General features: G+C 47.6%; 1 protein-coding gene across 17 annotated transcripts in view; it reads right to left on the reverse strand.

Annotated features, from left to right (window-relative positions):
• Window positions 1-20,731, reverse strand: part of ZMYND11 (zinc finger MYND-type containing 11) — a 128,517-nt gene that overhangs the window by 60,906 nt on the left and 46,880 nt on the right. For 12 of the 17 annotated variants that reach the window (XM_077897388.1, XM_077897379.1, XM_077897393.1 and 9 more), the window contains exons 2-3: window positions 14,980-15,114; window positions 9,054-9,148 (exon numbers count right to left, since the gene is read on the reverse strand). In XM_077897388.1, the coding sequence (XP_077753514.1) occupies window positions 9,054-9,148; window positions 14,980-15,095 (211 nt within the window). In that variant the 5' untranslated portion in view covers window positions 15,096-15,114. The remainder of the gene's footprint in view (window positions 1-9,053; window positions 9,149-14,979; window positions 15,115-20,731) is intronic. The other 5 variants (XM_077897397.1, XM_077897396.1, XM_077897395.1 and 2 more) reach the window with 1 other exon arrangement.

Raw genomic sequence — 20,731 nt, forward strand, 5'->3', positions numbered from 1 at the left:
GATCCCCCCACATCCCCCCCTCGCAGACCCCCCGCATCCCCCAGCAGACCCCTTGCATCACCCTAGCATCTCCCTCGCATCCCCCCTCATCCCCCCTCACAGACCCCCCACATCTCCCTAGCATCTCCCTCACATCCTCCCGTATCCCCCCTCGCAGACCCCCCACATCCCCCCTGCATCCCCCCGCAACCCCCCATGTCCCCCCTCGCAGGCCCCCCACATCCCCCTAGCATCCCCCCGCAACCCCCCATGTCCCCCCTTACAGACCCCCCACATCCCCCCTGCATCCCCCCACAACCCCCCATGTCCCCCCTCGCAGACCCCCCACATTCCCCCTAGCATCCCCCCACGCAGACCCCCCATCTCCCTAGCATCTCCCTCGCATCCCCCCTAGCATCCCCCTGCATCCCCCCCCGCATCACCCCCTCGCAGACCCCCCACATCCCCCTAGCATCTCCCTCGCATCCCCCCAGCAGAACCCTTGCATCCCCCTACCATCTCCCTCGCATCCCCTCTGCAGACCCCCTACATCCCCCTAGCATCTCCCTCGCATCCCCCCGCAACCCCCCATGTCCCCCCTCACAGACCCCCCGCATCCCCCCTAGCATCTCCTTCGCATCCCCCCGCAGACCCGGGGGCGCAGTGGCGGGAGAACGTGCACTACACGAGCACCCCTTGGCTCAGCCCCCGCACACTTGTGCTCCCCGCGCTCTGCAGGAGACAGACCCCCCCCCAGAGACTTGGGGGAAACCAACAGGAAATGGGAAACGTGCTGGTTTTTCTACATCCTTTCATAATTCTTGTAGTTTAAGCCTGTTAAAATCTTAACTTCCCTCATTTTTGAACTAGTGAAAATGATTTACAGGGCTCACCGACAGACACCTTGAAGGTTTGGGGGGTATCAATTAACAACCAAAAAAAGAAAACTCCATTTTTTCCCATCAATTGTCAAGGTAGTAAAAGACTTGTTTCAAAATCTGCTCCATTTACCCCAACAGCACACTGTCAATTATTACATTATTTGTGTGCAACTTTAATTAAAATCAGTAAACTCTTGAGTTACGTCACGGTTAGATGGAAACTTAGAAAGTATCAGGCAGTTTTCACCTAGAGGAAAAGACCTTCTTCCGTGACGCAGGGCCCCCCGAGCCTCTGGGTAACATGGGCCCTTTCCAACAGGCCGACTGTGGCCACTGGGCCTCGATCGCGGGGAGTGATGCCCCCGTGCCCCCCGCAGCACGCGAGCCCCCGCCGCCTGCGAGGACGCACAGCTCTGCCCGCGAGGACACACAGCTCCCGCGCCGCACCCCCACTCTCTCGCCGGGAACCACGACCTCCCCTCCCGGGTGAAGCTGCACGAGGTTCGGCCGACGGCCCCGGGCTGGGCTCTGCCACCGCCGTGAGCTTTGCAACGGACACTCTGCGGTAAGCTCTGTGAACACGCCGGGCACAAACCTCCTTCTGGTGTTAGTACGTGAGCGACGCTGTTGCACTCAGCAACTGGGTCCCTGCGGGCAGCGTCACAATGTGGGGCTCGCACTGGGGCTTGGGGGCCGGAGCTGGGGGGCCGGGCCTGTGACGAGCGCTTGCTCGGCCGCTGAGGGGCTCCGGGCAAGAGCCCCCCCGCAGCAGCTGTACTTCCCGGTCCCGTCCACCCGACCTTCCTCTCCCCCTCCTCGCCTCCTCCTGCCACAGGTGACCCGACGCACTCTGTACTCTGCTTACACCTTTTTCTAATTGTCCCCCAAATACGCATGGAACAAGTGACATTCTGGTAAAACACACTGAGTACACCTGACACACGTGCAAATACTACACACATCCATGAATTAGAACCTGCCCACCATCCATCCTGTGCTGGCTTGTCTGCCTCCCATGTTGCACCAGCACGACTGCCAAGAGCGCCCGTGACACCTGCCCCGGGCATTCATCCAGATGTGCATCACTACCCCTGTGCACGAGAGCACACCCCACATGGAAATATCCCAGGTGCCCTGAGCAGGTGAAGGGATTTCCATGAACTGTCAAGATGCACAGCAAATGAATGTCAACCCATGCTGACCAAGAAAAGTCGGTCATGGAAAACCATATATTGTATGATTCCACGTACATAAAACTCTAAAACAAGCAGAGCTACTCACGACCATGAAAAGCAGATCAGTGCTCGTGGCTGGAGGTGGGGAACGAGCACCAGGGAGTACAAGGAACTTCTGGGGGTGATGGCAATTTTCTGTATCTTTGTTAAGACGGAGGCCACACAGGGGCACCTGGGGGGGGGTGGTGCAGTCCATTAAGCTAAACTCTTGGTTTCGGCTCAGGTCACGGGCGTGGGGCCTGCTTCACATTCTCTCCCTCCTGCTGCCCCCACCCTCAACCTGTGCCCCCTCCCCAAAATGACACAGGCTACAGGGGGGCCTTCATTTGCAGAGGAGCAAAAGGAAGGGAATTCCTTGGGGAAACACAGCTGGTTAACAGCAGAGCTGATCCCGTCCTCAGTGCGGGTCCACTGAAGATTCCACGCTCCATGTGGACAGGACGATAGGATGCCGCAGAAGGGCCTGCAACCACTCAAGAGCAAGCAGGCAGGTGATGAGGTAATGCCAGGTGCCACTTCCTAGTCTTGGGTCTCGGCACCCACAGACACGCCAAAGAGAAGTGTCGGGGCCGAGGGCAAACAGCATGGCACTGCCAGCACCTGGCCCACGCAGCCCCCGAGTAACTCCCACTAGAGCCTCTGGCTGTAAAATTTAAATTTTGAAATAGAAGGCAGACTAAGAGAGGAAAAAAAAAGAACTAAAGCTTTCCCCCACTGCAAGGAAGGAAAATGGATGGATCAACAAACCGTGGAAGGTAAAGCTCTACAGTCAGGAAAACGATTGTGGCAGAACGTTCTTGCCGTCTTACTAAGTAGGATCCCTCAAATAAAAGATTTCAAAAGCACAAAACACCAGGCCAAAGACAATGAATTTGACGACTACAAAATTCAATTTTTCATTCCACAAATAACAGTATGGGAAACTTTAATAAACAGATCCACAGAGCTTCTAGAAACGGTGTGTACAAAGCATGATGCACGTAAAGGAACTAACATCCAGGAGAACCCAGCTCCCACAAGTCAGTAGACACAGCCAAGAACCCCAAGGGGAGAACAGGCAAAGGGGAGGATGAGGCATCCACAGCAAAGAAAAGCCCAAACCCTGCAAGGACAACTGCTGCCCAGTAACGGACACAGGGATGTGAATTCTGACACCTCAGTGACAACACGCGTGCAGATGAACAGCCGCGAGGGAGGCAAAACCCCTGTGCCCAGCTCCTAAATAGGCATCCCCTCGAGGGCTGAGCCAACGACCTACCTGCACATCCTGCAATCAAGGGGATCTGTGTTCCCGGGCACGCACAAGAATGAATGCCGCATGTGTGCTGGTGGCTGTTTGTGGCAGAGGGACGCCCAGCACAGCCTGAGTGTCCACCAGGAAGCAAGGATTCGAAGCAGGAGGACGCAGTGTAGAACTGGAAACACCCAAGTTATCCAGGAACAAAACAGCAGCAGCATGACAATAAACAGCGCAGGTGATCACGTACCCCCAGAGGGCAGGAACGAAGGTGCTCCTTGGCCCACTGAGTATGCTCTAACACATGGCCCCTGCACCACCACTGTGTGGCCTCCATCATTCCGTATTTGTACGCTTGCAGGAATCCGACAGATGACGGCTGGAGGGGGTGAGTGGACACAGTGGGAAACGCCTGGCCTTAGTCACAGGTCCAGGCTCTAACAGCTGCTCCTACGACCAACAAGCTGCACAAACCCAGACAAGTTACTTAACCTCTTTGTATATCAAAGCACATATCCAGAAAATACAATTACTAGAGTCAACCCTTTGTGGCTGTTTTGAGGGCAAATAAATTAACGTGACGTGAACCTTACCATGCATGTTCACCTAGTGCTTATCCCTCCTCCCTCTCAAACAGTTTCACGAAGTCTCACCAGCTGGAATATCGTGTAGCCATTACCAATAATAATTTATGGTGATCAAGCAGCAACGTGGTCAACGCTAAACAATGGTCAAGGAAAAGCATAGAAGAAATGACCAGAAATAAACAAATCAAAATGGGTCCCTCATTTGAACCTGAACAGAGACATTATAGGTGATTCTTCTTCTGCTTTCCCTTTCCCAAGTGTCCTGTGAGGCGATGATGTAACTTACAGTGAAAACACCTTTAATAATAATGCCCCGCCGCCAGGAGCTTCGGAGACGCAGGCCGTGCACACATGCTCTTCAGGAGGGCTGACAAGCCGCACTGAGAGACAAACAGACGCAACTGAGCAGAGGCATCTGACAAAATCAACACCATCTCATCAAGAAAACACTCAACGGATTAGGTCCAGGAGAAAACCACTTCACCATATACGACAAGCCCACAGCTAATACCACAGTCAACGGTGCAAGCCGGAGCCTTTCCTCTATGGTCAACAACAAGACAAGTCCACTTCCATCACGTCTAGCACACAGTACTGTACCTCCCAGCTCGAGCATCTATTGAACAAACAGCTAACAAGCATCCAAACTGGAAATAAGAAGTAAAATGAGCTCTGCAGACATTATTATCTTGCACGTAGAAAACTCTAAAGACTCCAGAAAACAGCTGCCGTAACTAACAAATGAATCCAGCAACGTGGCAGGAGGCAAAGTCATAAAATCAGCTGAAATTCTAAAGGGAACAATGAACAATCTCAAAAGGAAACTATGAAAACAATTCTGCTTAAGATCACTCAACCAAGGAGGAGGAAAGCCTGCACAACCAACTTTACTGAACACTGCTGGAAGGAATTAAACACGTAAACAAATGAAAACACGTCCCGTGTTCAGGGACTGCAGGAATTCATATATTTAAAATGTCAGTAGCACCCAAAGCCACCTATAGAGTCACGGCAATCCCTATCAAAATCTCCATGAAACTTCTTTCAGATATAGCAAACCCATCCTAAGATTCATGTGGAACCTCAACAGATCCCAAATAGCCCAAATAATCCCCAAAACAAGAAGAAACTGGACGACTCACACTTCATTTCAAACCTACTACCCGAAACTACAGTCACCAAGCCACATGGCCCCGGCATAAAGACAGACACGCACACTAAGGGAGAGGGGCGAGGGCCCAGAGAGAAATCCTCACACGGACACTGAAAGGACTTTTGACGAGAGCGCCAAGACCTCCCCATGGGGAACCGACGGTCTTTCCAACAGACCAAGCTGGGAAAACTGCATCTCCACATGCAGAGGAGGAGGCTACACCCGCACCTAACGGCACACACAGAAACTAACCCAAAATGGACCAAAGACCCAAATGTAAGGCCTACGGCGCTACGACCCTTAGAACAAAACAAAGGACAAAAGCTTCACAACACTGAATCTGGTGATGATTTCTTGTGACCAAGAAAATAAAGTGGCCTTCACAAAAACTCTTGAAATTTTTGTGTGTTCAGGAGACACTGTCTACAGAGTAGAAAGGCAACCCGCAGTCTGAGAAAGGGATCTATAAAGCTTACATCTGGTAGCAATTAATACCCAGAATAGACACACAACTTCTGGAACCAACGAACCACCGGACTCAAAAACGGGCCTAGAAGTAGAACAGACACGTCTCCCAAGATACAAGAATGGCCAATGAGCACAAGAGAAGATGCTCAACATCACTGATCATCAGGGAAACACAAATCAAAACCACAGCGAGGTGCCACCTCACACTTGTCAGGACGGCTAGAAGCCAGAAGGCAGGAAACAACAGGCGCTGGCGAGGCTGTAGACAAAGGGGAGCCCTCGTGCACGGCTGGTGGGAACGCAAGCTGGTGCAGCAAGTGTGGGAGACAGCAGGTAGGGGCTCCTCCAGAAAATGGCCAGAGCTACCCTAGAGCCCTGCAACTCCACTTCCGGGTGTAGACCCCAAGCAACTGGAAGCACGGGCTCAGAGAGCTCTGTCCACCCACGCTCATGCCAGCATCAGTCACAGGGGCAGAACCACGGGAGCAACCCAAGTACCCGTGGACAAGCAGATGGGTAACAAGAGGCCGTGTACACCACACTCCGTGCGGTGGAATACTACCCGGCCTTAGGAGGAAGGAAATCTTCCTTCTGCCACAACAGGAATGAACCTTAAGGACATCGTGCTGTGTCCAACAGCCAGCTGCAAAAACACAAATACTATAGAATTCTACTTCTCTGAGGTACGTAGAGTTGTCACGGCCACAAAGATCAGGCGAAAGGAGTGGGTGCCGGGTGCTGAGGGGACAGGGGCTTAGTGATTACTGGATGCAGAGATTCAGTCACAAGGCGAAGTGAGGTACGGGGGGGATGGTGCTGACAGCAGCACAGCAGCGTGGATGTATTTAATCCCACTCAATTGCAGACTTAAGCATAGTGAAGATGCAGGTTTCACCACAGTAAACAAAAAAAAAAGTAATAATAATCTGCTACTAGGTGCTTCAGATGAGTGTACAAAAAAATATTGTAATATTTCATTGAATAAACTTCAAAACCTAAAGAACACCTTTGTAGATCCTTTATCGATGAATTTATTTAAAAATTCAGAATCTACTCTGAAGATTTAGGCGGTTTCTAACATTTAACTGGGAACAAATCATCATCTGCTCGTATAGCCTCACACTGTTCACCCGTGAAGCGGGCCTCCTCTGCATCAGGGCTGTGGTCCGCGGTTATATGGAAGCACACGTACATAACAGTGAACACATTCGACACATTCAAGGATACCAATACATCGAACACCAAAAGGAAACAGGTAATGATTAAAAGCTTGGACTGTGACCTCAGATCTATATTTATATTTGTGTTCCACCACCAACGATCTACATGGCTTCCTACCGCCTGAGTTCCAGCATCTTTAGCAACAAGAGGAGAATGACAACAGGCCTCTTGGACTTGGGAGGATTCATGGGGACAAACCCTACCCAGTACAGGGCTTGTCACTGAATAACCACGTCTCTCAATTCTGAGTCTCCTTGAAACTATGTCTTCAACTAATGCGACTGAGTTTTTATCATTACTGGGAAGTCTGTCTCCACCTCCTTGTCCCAGTTACACCTCACAGTAAGATCCAAGCAGAGGAAAGGTGCATCTCCTGCCCTCAAGGTGCTCTCAATCAGCAAAGGATGCAGAAACATGTTTAGTAATAAGACTGATCACTGTGAGCAAGAGCAAGGGTAACGGGACTGGTTATCATGAGGAATGAACGAATACCTCACAGGACAGGGTATCTGGGTTGTGTATGTTTTGTCTATCAATGAAGGAAAAATACAAAATAAAGAATGGAGATCACAGAGTGCGCAGACCTCGGAGAACAGTCTCATCCCATGGAAATCTGCATGGAGAGCCGCAGGGCATGCCAGGACACTCAGCTCTCATCCAAGGCCTCACACAAACGTCCTGCTCAGGTGTTTGCACTCTCTGCACAACAGGGAAATAAAAACGAACCTCTGAAGAAGAATATAAACAGACCGATAATCTCGAAAAATACTGACAAAGCACAAGGCTGAAGTTCACTTGAAGGGGTCAGACACATGGTCCCCAGGGGCGTGACCTGAACGTCTGAGGCCTGCAGGGAGCCCAGAGCGTCAGGAGCACAGCAGTCTGGGTGGGAGGGGGCCGCATCTCCTGTGGAGATGGAGGCCCAGATGGTAACACCCGGCACAGGAACCTGGGCTTCAGAGGAACAGAGAAGAGTGGTCAGTCCTGCACTAGTGATAAGATGGTGCTTTGGAAAAACATCTCGGGTACCAGCGATGGGAAGACACAGACCAGCAAGAGTGGGAGTCAGAAGCCCAAGGAGGCTCCTGCTGCCAGTACACAGGCGGGAAGGGGAGGGGTATGGGGAGAAGCACAGAGGCAGGGAGGGGGACACAGTCAGGGGATGTAGAGGGAGATGGGGGGGCACAGGAAGGGGGCCAGGGTGTGGAGGGGGAGGCAGAGGAGGCCATGGAGGGCTCAGACCAGGCCAGAGCAGGGAGGGACAGGGAGGGGTACTCCATCCATTTGGGGAAGGAAACGTGAGCGGATCTGCCCCTCACTATTCCCATACAGCGAACACTCCATAACCCCTTGTGGGTACAGGATAGAAATCTCACTGCCGGCCTCGGAGGACCCCTCTGTCTGCCCTCTGCTTTTTCATTTCCTTTCCCTCAACCCCTCCAGCCCTTCTGCCTTAATCCTGTCCAGCCTCCCTGGCCCAGCCTCCCCAGCCTCCTGACTTCCAATGAGCCCTGGACACAGGCCTGGTGTGCAGGCCAGCGTGTGGGCCATGCCCCATCCCGGCACTGATGCTTCTCCTATTCCTCGGTCAGACTAACGTACCTTTCCGTGGTTGTTCACACTCTTCTGTGCCTTGTCTGTATGCTCCCTTCACAGAACTGCACCGAAATGTCAAACATGAGAACAGCTAGACAATAAACTAAGCCAAGAGGAGAGACCAAAGAATTTAGCGTACTGGAGAAAGCACACTGTGGAGCTCCTGGAGCTGTGGGTTACAGCTGCGCAGGATCCGTTCTTCTGCAAACATGTTATTATGGAAAATAAAACAGCAGTGGTAACAATGGCCAAGTGTACCTGCCCAAATGCTACCACAGAAGAAATATAAGAGAGAATAGATCACTATAGATCAAAGTGTGTATGCAGTTAGCAATTCTGTGAAGAATTCTTCAGATTGCAACTATGGATATTTCTGTTTTTCAAAATAATTTATTTCCAAAGAATTAGTAGTCAACTACTACTTCTCCCTCATGCTCAACAAAAGTGGATCACAGTGCTCGCTTTGGCAGCACATACAGAGAAGATCTGCTCCTGTGCAAGCCTGACACACAGATTTGTGAAACATTCCATATTTTTGTGCAGTCTGCCAAAAAAAAAGAAACAGACATAGAGACAAAGCAGAATCGTAACTCAATAGTCTCTAGCAGTGTCACAAAGTTAATTCTCAACAAGTCAGTACAGAGATGGAGCATGCCTCCTGGAACCTGAAAGGCCACCCGCACACAGAGGACTCACAGTTCTGGCTTGTGTTCAGCTGTAGCGACACACACACTTCACTGCCAACCACGGCAAAAGAGGTCAGAGGCCACATTTTATACCTGGGCTTTGACCTGAAAGTAAGCAAATTAATTGATGCCCTGATGTGAGACATTTACTTGAATGGGACTAGTCTTCGGACCCAATGTCAGTACAATCACATCAGTCAAGCACGGTCACCTCTAGAAACACCAAGTCACAGGTACTCAGACAGCAAGAAGACATAAAGGGTCAACGGCTCTTCCCAGCAGGCAGCAAAATGCAATGTGACCTCTCACAATGGCACAAACTAGCCATAATGCGAGAAGAGATGAACATAAAATCCACACTTGCTTCAACAGAGTGTATTTGCATTATAACTATTAGAATACTTAACAAAATGCTAATGCCACATTATAATTATCCAAATGAGATATAAATAGTATGTTTGGGTTTAAGATGAAACAGAAGTGACACACATGACTTACTTTATGGAACATTAAAATATAGTATATTAAAACACACTAAATACACTTAGTAATGACATAAAAATGGATTATGAGGAATCTTAGGGATTCAACTTTAAATTTGTTACTAATTTTGCTGTCATACAATTTTTTTAAAAAGATTTTATTTATTTATTTATTTATTTATTTATTTATTTAGAAGGAAAGAGAGAATATGAGCGTGGGCGGGTGCCGAGGGAGCTGCAGACCCCTCACCGAGCAGGGAACCCGACACGGGGCTCCATCCCAGGACCCTGAGATCATGACCTGTGCTGAAGGCAGATGCTTCACCCACTGAGCACCCAAGTGCCCCCTTCATAGGACTCTTAATCTTTGTTCCTGGACTTAAAAACTGTAAAATAAGAGCTAACATTATGATCTTAAGCATAAAAATGTTATAAATATTTGTTTATATAAGTAATTAATCTTCCAAAACTTTAATTTCATGACACCTCTTCAAGTTCCATAAAATTTATGAATTCTTTTGTGCTGCTTACAGACTTTTTTTTTTTTTAAGATTTTATTTATTTATTCATGAGAGACACAGAGAGAGAGAGAGGCAGAGACACAGGCAGAGGGAGAAGCAGGCTCCACGCAGGGAGCACGACGTGGGACTCGATCCCGGGTCTCCAGGATCACACCCTGGGCTGAAAGCAGACGCTCAACCACTGAGCCGGGCTGCCCTGCTTACAGACTTTTAAACTAAAAGACTTTTAAACTAAAAGCTATTCTTGCCTATGCTTACCACCTTCATCTCACCTGAGGACTGTACTTTTTTATGATAAAATGACTTGCTCGTTTTCATTTTATGATGATGAAGTATCACAAAACATACCTCAGTTTCTAAAAATATAAAATGTTTTTACTGAGAAATCAAAACTAGTTGTTTATTTAGCTCTCGGATAAGAACTATGGAATTTTATTATTATCATTAAACCCAATTTATAAACATATACTTTTAAATCAGAGGGACAGCCTGTTAATTAAAAATCAAATTTTCATCTCATATGTGTACTATGATTTCAGACAGACTCCTCTGGTGAAAGTATTTTCCATCCCAAATAATCGAACCTATTAAAGAAGTTTCTGTTAGTTATACCTTCGGAACAGAACACTAGCTGTTTAAAAACAGAGAGAATTACACTCTGGTAAAAAGCACACAGGCCTTTTTCCTGGGGCACAAGGCGACCAGAGGGAGCTCTTTAAGCTAGCATGCAGAACACACAAAGCACCAAAGAAAGAGAATATACAAGTTCAGGATTTTATGTGCAGCCAAACTGACCTTCCAGGGAAAAGGCTGCAATAACCATTCCGAAGCAGTGACAACCCAGGACGCCCTGAGTAAGCATTTCCTGGACAGTCTGCCTCTCTGGGCACTGGGATGGAGGCCACTCACGAAACCGATACAGCAATCCCACTTCCAGGTATTTATCCACAAGACATGAAGTCATATCTCCAGGAGCTACCTCTTCCCCCGTGTCCACGGCAGCTACAGCATGGAAGACCCCACATCCCTGACAGAGGAGTGCTGTACAACAGCATGAGTGTGCATCCTCAAAAAGGAAACCCTATCGCTCTGTGGCAGCATGGGTACAACCCGAGGGCATCATGCTGAGTGATGTCAGTCAGACAGGGAAAGACAAACATTACATCATCTCACAGGCGTTACCTAAACAGACCCAGCTCACAGAAACCATAACAGATTGGTGGGCACAACAGGGAAGGGAGCAAAGGTACAAACTTACAGATATAAGTGAGTCCTGGGCATGTCGGGTACACCATGCTGACTACAGTTAATAACAAAGGATGGTGTGTCTGAAAGGTGCCAATACAGGAGATCTCTGAAGTTCTCATCACAGGAAAAAAGTGTGTAACTATGGGCGGTGACAAGTGTTCACGGAACATACTATGGTGATCATTTTGCAATATGTACGCATACAAAGTCATTATGTTGTATGCCTTATAACCTAACACAGTATCACATGGCAATTATATTTCAGTAAAACTGCAGGTAAAAGAATAAACAAAGAGATCTACCAGAGAATGAACTCTGGACACCAGAGAAGGGTGGTGGTGGGAACCCCAGCTGCGGGGTGAGGAAGGACAGTCTAACATGGACCTGTTACGGTACAAGTGTCTGAGAACAGGGATAAAGCAATTTACACTGTTTCCAGGACACACATTATGGGTGACAGTGCTGGTGTTGTTACTCTCTAACTGTTCATATACAACGTTGGATAAAATGACTGAGGATCTACATTCAGGACCTCCTTACTCTGCAAGCAAAGAAATAAAGATTTTTGGTAGAAGAATTACAGAAAACCAAGCAGCCACAAATCTGAAAGGAAAACATAAGTATGCATTCATAAGGTTTTTTTTCCTCTTACAATTCTATTTACTACCTTTGCCCACAGAAAGGCCTGGACAGACCAAGCAAGCAGCAGTGAACACACCAAGGGCCAGACACGCGTCTGAGATACAATTTCTATGTGACAAGAAACCAGAGCCACTTGGAAAAGTCGAAGGTTCCGGGTCTGCAGCAGGGTGTAAGAGAGGTAAGCCTGAAAAATCCTGCTGGTGAGAAAGCAGAAAGCCACTTCGGGAGTCCACAGGGAGAGGCTCCAGCTGGGGACAGACGGAAAAACTGGAGCATAAATAAGGATTTTGTCAGAAAGGGACTGAAGTATATTAAAACTACTGAAATGCATGAATTCCAAATGACAATTAAAGAACTAGTTTTCATTAGAGAATGCTATTTTTTAAAATGGGGAAAAAAGAAAGAGTGTTATTCTCCCTTCAGACACAAATACACCACAGGAATACCCAACAGCAGCGATGGCAATTTTACGTCCTTCCAGAAGTACTCTGGTTTAAAACAGCAAGACGAAAGTAGATTATCACCATTCTGCACTCCGTAACGAACCACCGGCACCGTTGGCGACACAGCAAGGCTGCAAACCCAACCCCAGGAGAAAGTGGCAGCGCGGCGGCCTGCGGCAGGACACGCCACCTCCACGGGGTCTCGCCCCACCGAGCCTCTAGGGCAACTGTCCATTTCCACGAGCGCACAGGAACGACCAGCCACGGCCAGACTATGGGAAACCACGGAGCAAAGGAACCAGTTTCTTCAGTAGACAAATTTGAAAGGATGAAGGAGAACCTTTACATTGAAGGTGACCTCAAAGATATTTTCCAAAATAAACAAACACAAGCAAAAGTCAAACAGTGCACAGACCCGAACTGCCGAGTTCAGGGTTTGCCAGGCTTCCAAATAGCCGAAGAGCCCGGATCCCAAAGCCCCAACCTGTGGAAGGTCCACGGTTACAACAGAGTCACGCAGCAGACACAGCAGAGAAGGGGTCTCAGTGACCGCAAGTGCTTGCTCCACGGGAACTCTGCTCCAGCCTCGGGGCCTCGGCACGTGTGTAACGATTACAAGAGAACTACGTTCAGGTGTCACTGTCACTGAGCACGGCAATTTGATGTAAAGTTAATCTAAGGGTGCCTGGTGGCTCAGCGGGTGAAGCGTCTGCCTTTGGCTCAGGTCATGATTCCAGAGTCCTGGGATCGAGCCCCATGTCGGGCTCCCTGCTCAGCAGGGGGTCTGCTGCTCCCTCTGCTCATGCTCCCGCTCCATGAAAGTTAATCTAAAACTTGAAAAGTATTTGCCTGCTCAGAATACAGAATAGAAACCTGACTATCATAGGACAACGCTTCTCCCAACTCACTTTGGTCAGGGTGGAGACAAGGACACCAGCTCGGCCCACGAGCTAGGGCAGCAGGCCCGGGAGAGTGCACACAGGCCCTCCTTGGGGCTGACAGCCTCGCACAGATCGAAGGACATGAGGGCGGCGGTGGAAGCAGCAGATGCCATGAAGTGTGCCCCGTAATAGAGAAGAGGAGTGGCTCTCAGGTGGGAGGTGAAGACGCTGGGACAGGAGAGAAGGGAATGCTTATCAACCAGTCCTCGTGCAAAATGAGCAGGGGTGTGCGCTCCTGGTGACAGGTCTGCGCACACGCCAGTGCCACGAACTAACAGCAACCTTCACAGCCAGACCGTGGAGCCTTGCTCTGGGAGAGCACCTCCACGGCTGTCAGAGGAGGATGCCCGGGAACAGAGAAACACTGAAGTACTTCCATCAAGCTTAAGTGACCCTAATCCAAAGAGCACCATCTGATTTCCAGGTTCTTCCATAAGTAATTTTGATATACATAAACTATGGTTTAAAAAAAAAATCCCAGCCATAGGAAAATAGTTATGACTTTGTATTCTTGAGGTTTTGAAAAAATGTTTTTAGGTCAATACCACCTTGCTGCAACTTGTACTTTGTAACACACCCTCAAATTATTTGCTTTCTAATCAAACATACTAATTTGAATTATTCTGTACTATTGTATTTGTATTTTCCACAAGTGTTAACTATTTTCTTCTTCTCTTGGCCTGCAGGAGCTAGAAGGTGTACATAGCAACTTTTAAGTACTCAGAGCATCAATACAGACACAGAGCAACACACAGCATCACTCTTTCTCTTTCTCTGGTCCCTCCCCATCTCATGAGCAACCTTTATCATCTTTAACAGAATGTAGGTAAGAGACAAAAATGCAGCACTCAGTTTTGTTACTTATTAATAAGAAAAAAAAATAAGCATTTCATTAAACTGCTCACAAATCACCTGTTTCCCACTTTTACATATAGCATCTAAGGAATGTGTACCAAGAAAGAAAGAAATTCTAACCAAATTACCAAAATATATCAAACATTTTTAAGACGATGAATTTAGCTTTGTTCTCTTAAAAATACTCAGAGAAACAGAATCAAGTTCTATACGAAGACCCCCTTGTAATTAGTACATAACGTGACTATTGATAGAGAAGTCTGATGATTTCCTGTCCCCAATCTTGGTCTACCAAAATAAACAGCATGGAAACTAGGAAGATAAAAAAAACACCTGTTCTTAAATTGATGATTTATTTAATATAACTTCCAAAATACGGAATGAAATGGTCAGGACATCCTGGTTTAGGGGGCTGAGAACCGAGGGGAGGGTGTTTCCCGCACGCTTGTCCTGTAGCTGTGAGCAATGAACAGTTCACAGCTTTTAGACAATGGACACAAAAGCAAAGCCTTTTTAATAAAAAGACTTAAAGATTTCTTCTCAAGAGTTAAAAAATGTTTGATCATTAAAAGTTATTGTAAATAGAACACACTGATGTTTTACCTCTCTGGTATTCATTCATAAAACACCGTAACACAAGCTGCCTGTTTATGTCTCTGTTGTTTTTCTAACAAGTGCATAAGACAAAACGTGACGGTTACTTTGTGATGGGTTGATGAGCATTAAGAAGTTATTTTTGGGCCTTTCTCCTCCAAAATCTTACAAAAAAACTTTACAAGGACATTTTTGTTTAGATTCACTTACTTTGTAATACGGTCAATGTTGGCAATTTGCTTCTGGTTCCGTATAATCTCAATGGCTGCCCAAAGATGCTGGATAGCTTTTGTATCCGCCTGTCGTCTTTTTGTTAGACGTGCCATGACCTGTTCACTTCTTTAACTGCAGGAATATACAAAAACATAAGGGGAAAGAAGCATGGATTACACGATGAATCACTATCAATACAAGTAACAGTCTCAGCACCTCCTGACTCCTAGTGAATATGCTAATGTAGTATAACAAACTGTATTTTCTACCATCTGTTGCCAAATACTTTGTAAAATCTGCTATTCACTGTTACTTCATAAAGAGTTAAAAAGGTCTTCCAAAGAAGGACAAATGGCTACTTCAAAAATACATACATTTCAATTTTATTTCAAAGCAAAACTATAACATAAAATTTCACTTTTTGATACTATATTATATGTAATTTCATAGATCAATATAAATGGAATTCAAATATCCTAATTCTTTGGTACTTTATTATACTCATGGTTTTAAAATTTCAATTTTATGTAGACATGCTGACAAATGAAAACATTTTTCCTTTCAAATAAAACCATAAACAAACTACAAGATAGTTATTTCTGACTGAGGTGTGAAAGGCTGGGAGCTGGTGTCCCAGGGGAGGACATGGGTGAGCCCACAGGCTCAGAAACGTCCACACGGCTGGGCCGGGTTGCTCGTCGGTTATTTTGCTGGGCACCGACCGCAGCACCGTGGGGGCAGCGAGGAGAGCCCAGGGGGTGCGGGCTGGACGCGGGCGGGGCTCCCGGCCGGGCAAAGGGGTCAGCCCTGGGGACCCCTGGCTGCAGGTTCGGGGTGTGCAGGCCCCGGGCCGCTGCTGGACACTGAGCCCCCTCGACGGGCCCGTCCTCTCTCTCAAGGGAAGAGACTGAGCGAAGGAAGCCCGGCCCCTTCCCGTGTCCGTGACCCGCTGGCAGAGCCTCAGAGGCTGTTTGCACAAGGCGGTGCTCACTCTCTCTGCCGAAGCCCAGCAGGAGCAGCAGCCCCACAGAGGCCCAGCCAGAGACTCTCCCCAGAGTCTGGGCTCAGCCGGCCCCCGGAGCACCTGTCCTTCAGAGGTACCTTCCCAGCAGGAGGATTCTGAACCCTTCTAGGCTATTCCCAAATGTCCTACATCTTCCCACCACGACTCGTAATAGCTGCACAGTTTGCTCCACAGAGAGAATCTCCAACACATAAAGCCAGCATTCGAATTTTTAAGAGAACCTAAGGAAAATCCAGTTGGGTTCAGGACAGAGACACAGAACTGAAAGATAATAACAATTACAAGTATAATTGATGGGGATCCCTGGGTGGCGCAGCGGTTTAGCACCTGCCTTTGGCCCAGGGCGTGATCCTGGAGGCCCGGGATCGAATCCCACATCGGGCTCCCGGTGCATGGAGCCTGCTTCTCCCTCTGCTTATGTCTCTCTCTCTCTCTCTCTGTATGACTATCATTAAAAAAAAAAAAAAAAAAGTATAATTGATGGATACATCTTTGGAAAGAAACCCCTTTAAAACATAAGGATACTTTTCAGGGCCAACGCACCTGTGGGGTGAGCGCCTCCAGGGGATCACAGCGGGGGGAGCACCTGGGGGAGCACCTACGGGGGGAGCACCTGCAGGGGGAGCACCTGCGGGGGGGCGCCTGTAGGGGGAGTACCTGTGGGGGAGCACAGCGGGGGTAGCACCTGCGGGGGAGCGCCTGTGGGGGGGAGTACCTGTGGGGGAGCACCTACAGAGAGCGCCTGTGAGGGGGGAATACCCGCGGGGGAGCACCTGCGGGGGAGCGCCTGCAGGGGGAGCACCTGCAGGGAGTGCCTGTGGGGTAGCACCTGCAGGGGAGCATCTGTAGGGGGAGCACCTACGGGAGGAGCACCTGCAGGGAAGCGCCTGTGGGGGGAGGACCTACGGGGGTGAGCGCCTGCAGGGGAGCGCCTGCGGGGGAGCACCTGGGGGGAGCACCTGGGGGGGAGCGGGGTAAGGGGGTGGGGGAGCACCTGCAAGGGGTAGTGCCTGCGGGGGAGCACAGTGAGGGGAGCACCTATGGGGAAGCGCCTGTGGAGGGGAGCACCTGCAGGGGGAGCACAGCGGGGGGAGCACCTATGGGGAAGCGCCTGTGGAGGGGAGTACCTGCGGGGGAGCACCTATGGGGAAGCGCCTGTGGAGGGGAGCACCTGCGGGGGGAGCACCTGCGGGGGGAGTGGGGGAGGGGAGGTGGGGAAGCACCTGCGGGGGGGGGGGGGTGCCTGCAGGGGAAGCACCTGCGGGGGAGCACTTGCGGGGGGGGGGGGGGGAAACACCTGCGATGGGAGGGGAGCACCAAACTGCCTTCCTGGGGCTGCTGGGCTGCTGGCCAGGGAGCAGGGAGGGAGGGCCAACCAGCAAGTAAGACGCAGAGCGACACCTGAGCGACACCTGACGGTCAGGTGCGGCGGTACAGGCCGCAGGGGGCTGCAGGGACTCCACCAGACCCCACCTCAGCCAGACCCGTGCACCTAAAGACGACAGATGTCCACTTTGTGTACGGCGCTATGCTAGACAGACACCATGAAGTACTCAAAAATGAAAAACTGTAGTCCTTGCCAGGAAATAGCCTAAAGCTGGCAAAGGAAGTTTGACATCTGCATCAACTGCTAACTGTAAGGTCAGACTGGACAAAGGTCATCTAAATATGTGCTGGGAGACTCCACACAGAGGGGACAGTACTTCTAGCTTAGGAACACTGAAGAATGGCAAATGTATGGGAAAATAGAAGAGAAATATCTTTAGTTCCTTTGAAAGATAACTGGCTGTCTAAAGCAAAGATAAAAATAACTGTTAGGCTTCATTACGGCTCTGACACATGTAGAAATAAAACACATGACAACAGAAGCACAGAGGGTCTCAGGGTAGTGACCATATCTTGTAAACATGCAATTCAACTTGTGTTTAAGTACATATGTGAAATTAAATTTAAGAATAAATTTAAGAATAATTTATTTAGAACTAAAGAAAATATATAAAACCAAAAAAGAAAACCTATGAAACCAAAGCTAGCATTTTAAAATACATAAATAATAGATATATTTATTATATATAACTATTTATAAGGCAACCCCCGTGGCTCAGTGGTTTAGCGCCACCTTCAGCCCAGGGCCTGATCCTGGAGACCGGGGATCCAGTCCCACGTCAGGCTCCCTACATGGAGCCTGTTTCTCCCTCTGCCTGTGTCTGTCTCTGCCTCTCTCTGTGTGTATGTCTCTCATGAATAAATAATAAATAAAATTTTTTTAAAAAGAAGTAAAATTCTAAAAAATAAATAACTATTTACAGAACATAACCGAAAGAACACAATGAGGACAGTAATAGCAGAAATTCTAGAAGTGATGTCACTTAAAGGCTAGAAATGGTTAAAATCAAGGCTAAAGGATTAAGTAAAACAGATATAAAGTTAAAACCAAAGATTTCTGGGATCTATCTGAATCTGAACCGGGCCACACAGACACATGCATAAGGGAGATGCTCGCAAGCCCAAAGAGAGCCTTGCAAAGAACGCTCACCAAGTAAGATGGGAACAAGGAATTCTGAGACACAAGATCAACGAAACCAGCCTGACCTATTAGGATAAAATCTCTTGAAAGAACAATCACTGAGATTTTCCCTCCTTATGAAATCTAAAATCATTCATTAACATAACTCACATATGCCTGAACTACTCAAAATTCTTAAGTCTGCCCAGAACTGCCATCCTCGATTCCCCCTGGTTAAGCTGTGCTCTGCCCTTTCTCTGCTCTGCCTGGGGCTCGCTCCCAGCCTCCTTGCTCCGACCAAGCCCCCTGCCCTAGAACCCAACTCAACTCTTGTATATTCTAGTTATGATTTGCTTATAGGACTCTCACATATGTGCTGCCTTGTGCAATTAATTCTAAATTCCTCAGATGAATCTATCCGTTCAACTAAGAAGCGATAGACCTCATTTTTCAGGTCTTTCAAGGTGGCCTCGCAGTTACAAACGTAAGCTTCTGATACAGAATTATGAAATTCAACTTCTCCAGCTATGTTCCATGTTATGTAAACAATGTCCCAGAGCAAACCCTCATTATGAGCCAAAAAAAAAAAGACCATAAGACTCGGAGAGACATCTAATGCGGTCCTCAATTTTTGGCTCCCTTTAGGAAGAGGAGCTCATTCAAAAGTGATTCTCGGGGTCCCTGGGTGGCGCAGCGGTTTAGCGCCTGCCTTTGGCCCAGGGCGTGATCCTGGAGGTCCGGGATCGAATCCCACGTCAGGATCCCGGTGCATGGAGCCTGCTTCTCCCTCTGCCTGTGTCTCTGCCTCTCTCTCTCTCACTGTGTGCCTATCATGAATAAGTAAAAATTAAAAAAAAAAAAAGTGATTCTCAAGAGGCTTATAGTTTAAAAACTGTAAGTACAAAGCCAAAACTCCTAATTTTTCCCTCAATTTCTCTTATTGTAGCAAAATATACATAAATTGGCATCACCACTTTTAAGTGTATGGTTCAGTGGCGTTACATACATCCACTCTGTACCTCACTTCATCCTGTGACAGCGAATCTCTGCATCCAGCAATCACAAAGTCCCCATCCCCTCTGCTCCCAGCCCCCGGCACCCACTGTTCTGCTTCACTTTTGCAACAAATCTAAGTACCTCACAGAGGTGAAATCAGAAACTATCTGTCCTTCTGTGCCTGACACTTAACAACACGTCCTCAAGGTCCACCCATATGTCCTTCCTTTTGATGGCTGAATACTATTCCATTGCATGTATGTAGCACATTTGGTTTTCCATTCATCTGTGGGCGGACATCTAGGTAGTATCCACGTTTAGCATATAATGTTGCTATGAACATGTGCATACAAATATGACTCCGGGACTCTGCTTTCCAATACACCCGGAGAATTACCATAAGATCCAGCAATTGCATGTTTGTTTTTAAAAACCCAACATTCAGTTTTCCACAGTGGGTGCCCCATTTTAGTTTCCTGCCACTCACGTGCAAGGTTCTAGTATCTCCATATTTCCATCAACATTTGTAATTTTCTGGGCTTTGATACTAGTCATCCTAATGGGTGAGTGTTGGTTCCAGGAACTCTGGCTAGCCCCTAGGTGATCCTGGTATTCTCTACCCCTGCAAATCCCGATTTAATGCAATCCCTTCCATCTATATATTTCCTCTTATATCCTGCAAATGCTACAATTGAGAGAATAAAATAAATCAAATCAAGAAATTAAAAAATAAGCAAAATTTAACAATGCAATACTTGGAGATAAATACATATATAGGAAAGCTCTGTATTGCAGGAATCTATAAACAAGATAGTAAGATTAAAATAGCAGGAGGCAGAGAAGAGAATGCATCCACGGGACCCACCAGGAGTGCAGAGAGCATTAGGTATGTTCTGATGTTTGCTTCTGGAGGTGGATGGGTTCAAGTTGTTGTTTTATTATTATACTAACAAACAAGTTTTATAAATATTTTAAAGTATTTACATCAAATATTATTATGAAATCTAAAATTTTAATCTCATTACAGAATGTCATTCCTTTATTACTTACATTAGGTTGAAACTTTCCCAAAGTCTACTAGTAATTTCAAATTATGTTTTATTAATAGTCTGCTCATACCATTTTCCCATTTATATATTAATATCTTTTTGTATTAAGGTTATTCCTGAGATATGTTTGTCTTTTAGCAAACATTACATGGAGTTATACAGAAATCCTGCTAA

The sequence above is a fragment of the Canis aureus genome, chromosome 5 (genome assembly GCF_053574225.1).
Source record: "Canis aureus isolate CA01 chromosome 5, VMU_Caureus_v.1.0, whole genome shotgun sequence".
Classification (NCBI taxonomy): domain Eukaryota; kingdom Metazoa; phylum Chordata; class Mammalia; order Carnivora; family Canidae; genus Canis; species Canis aureus.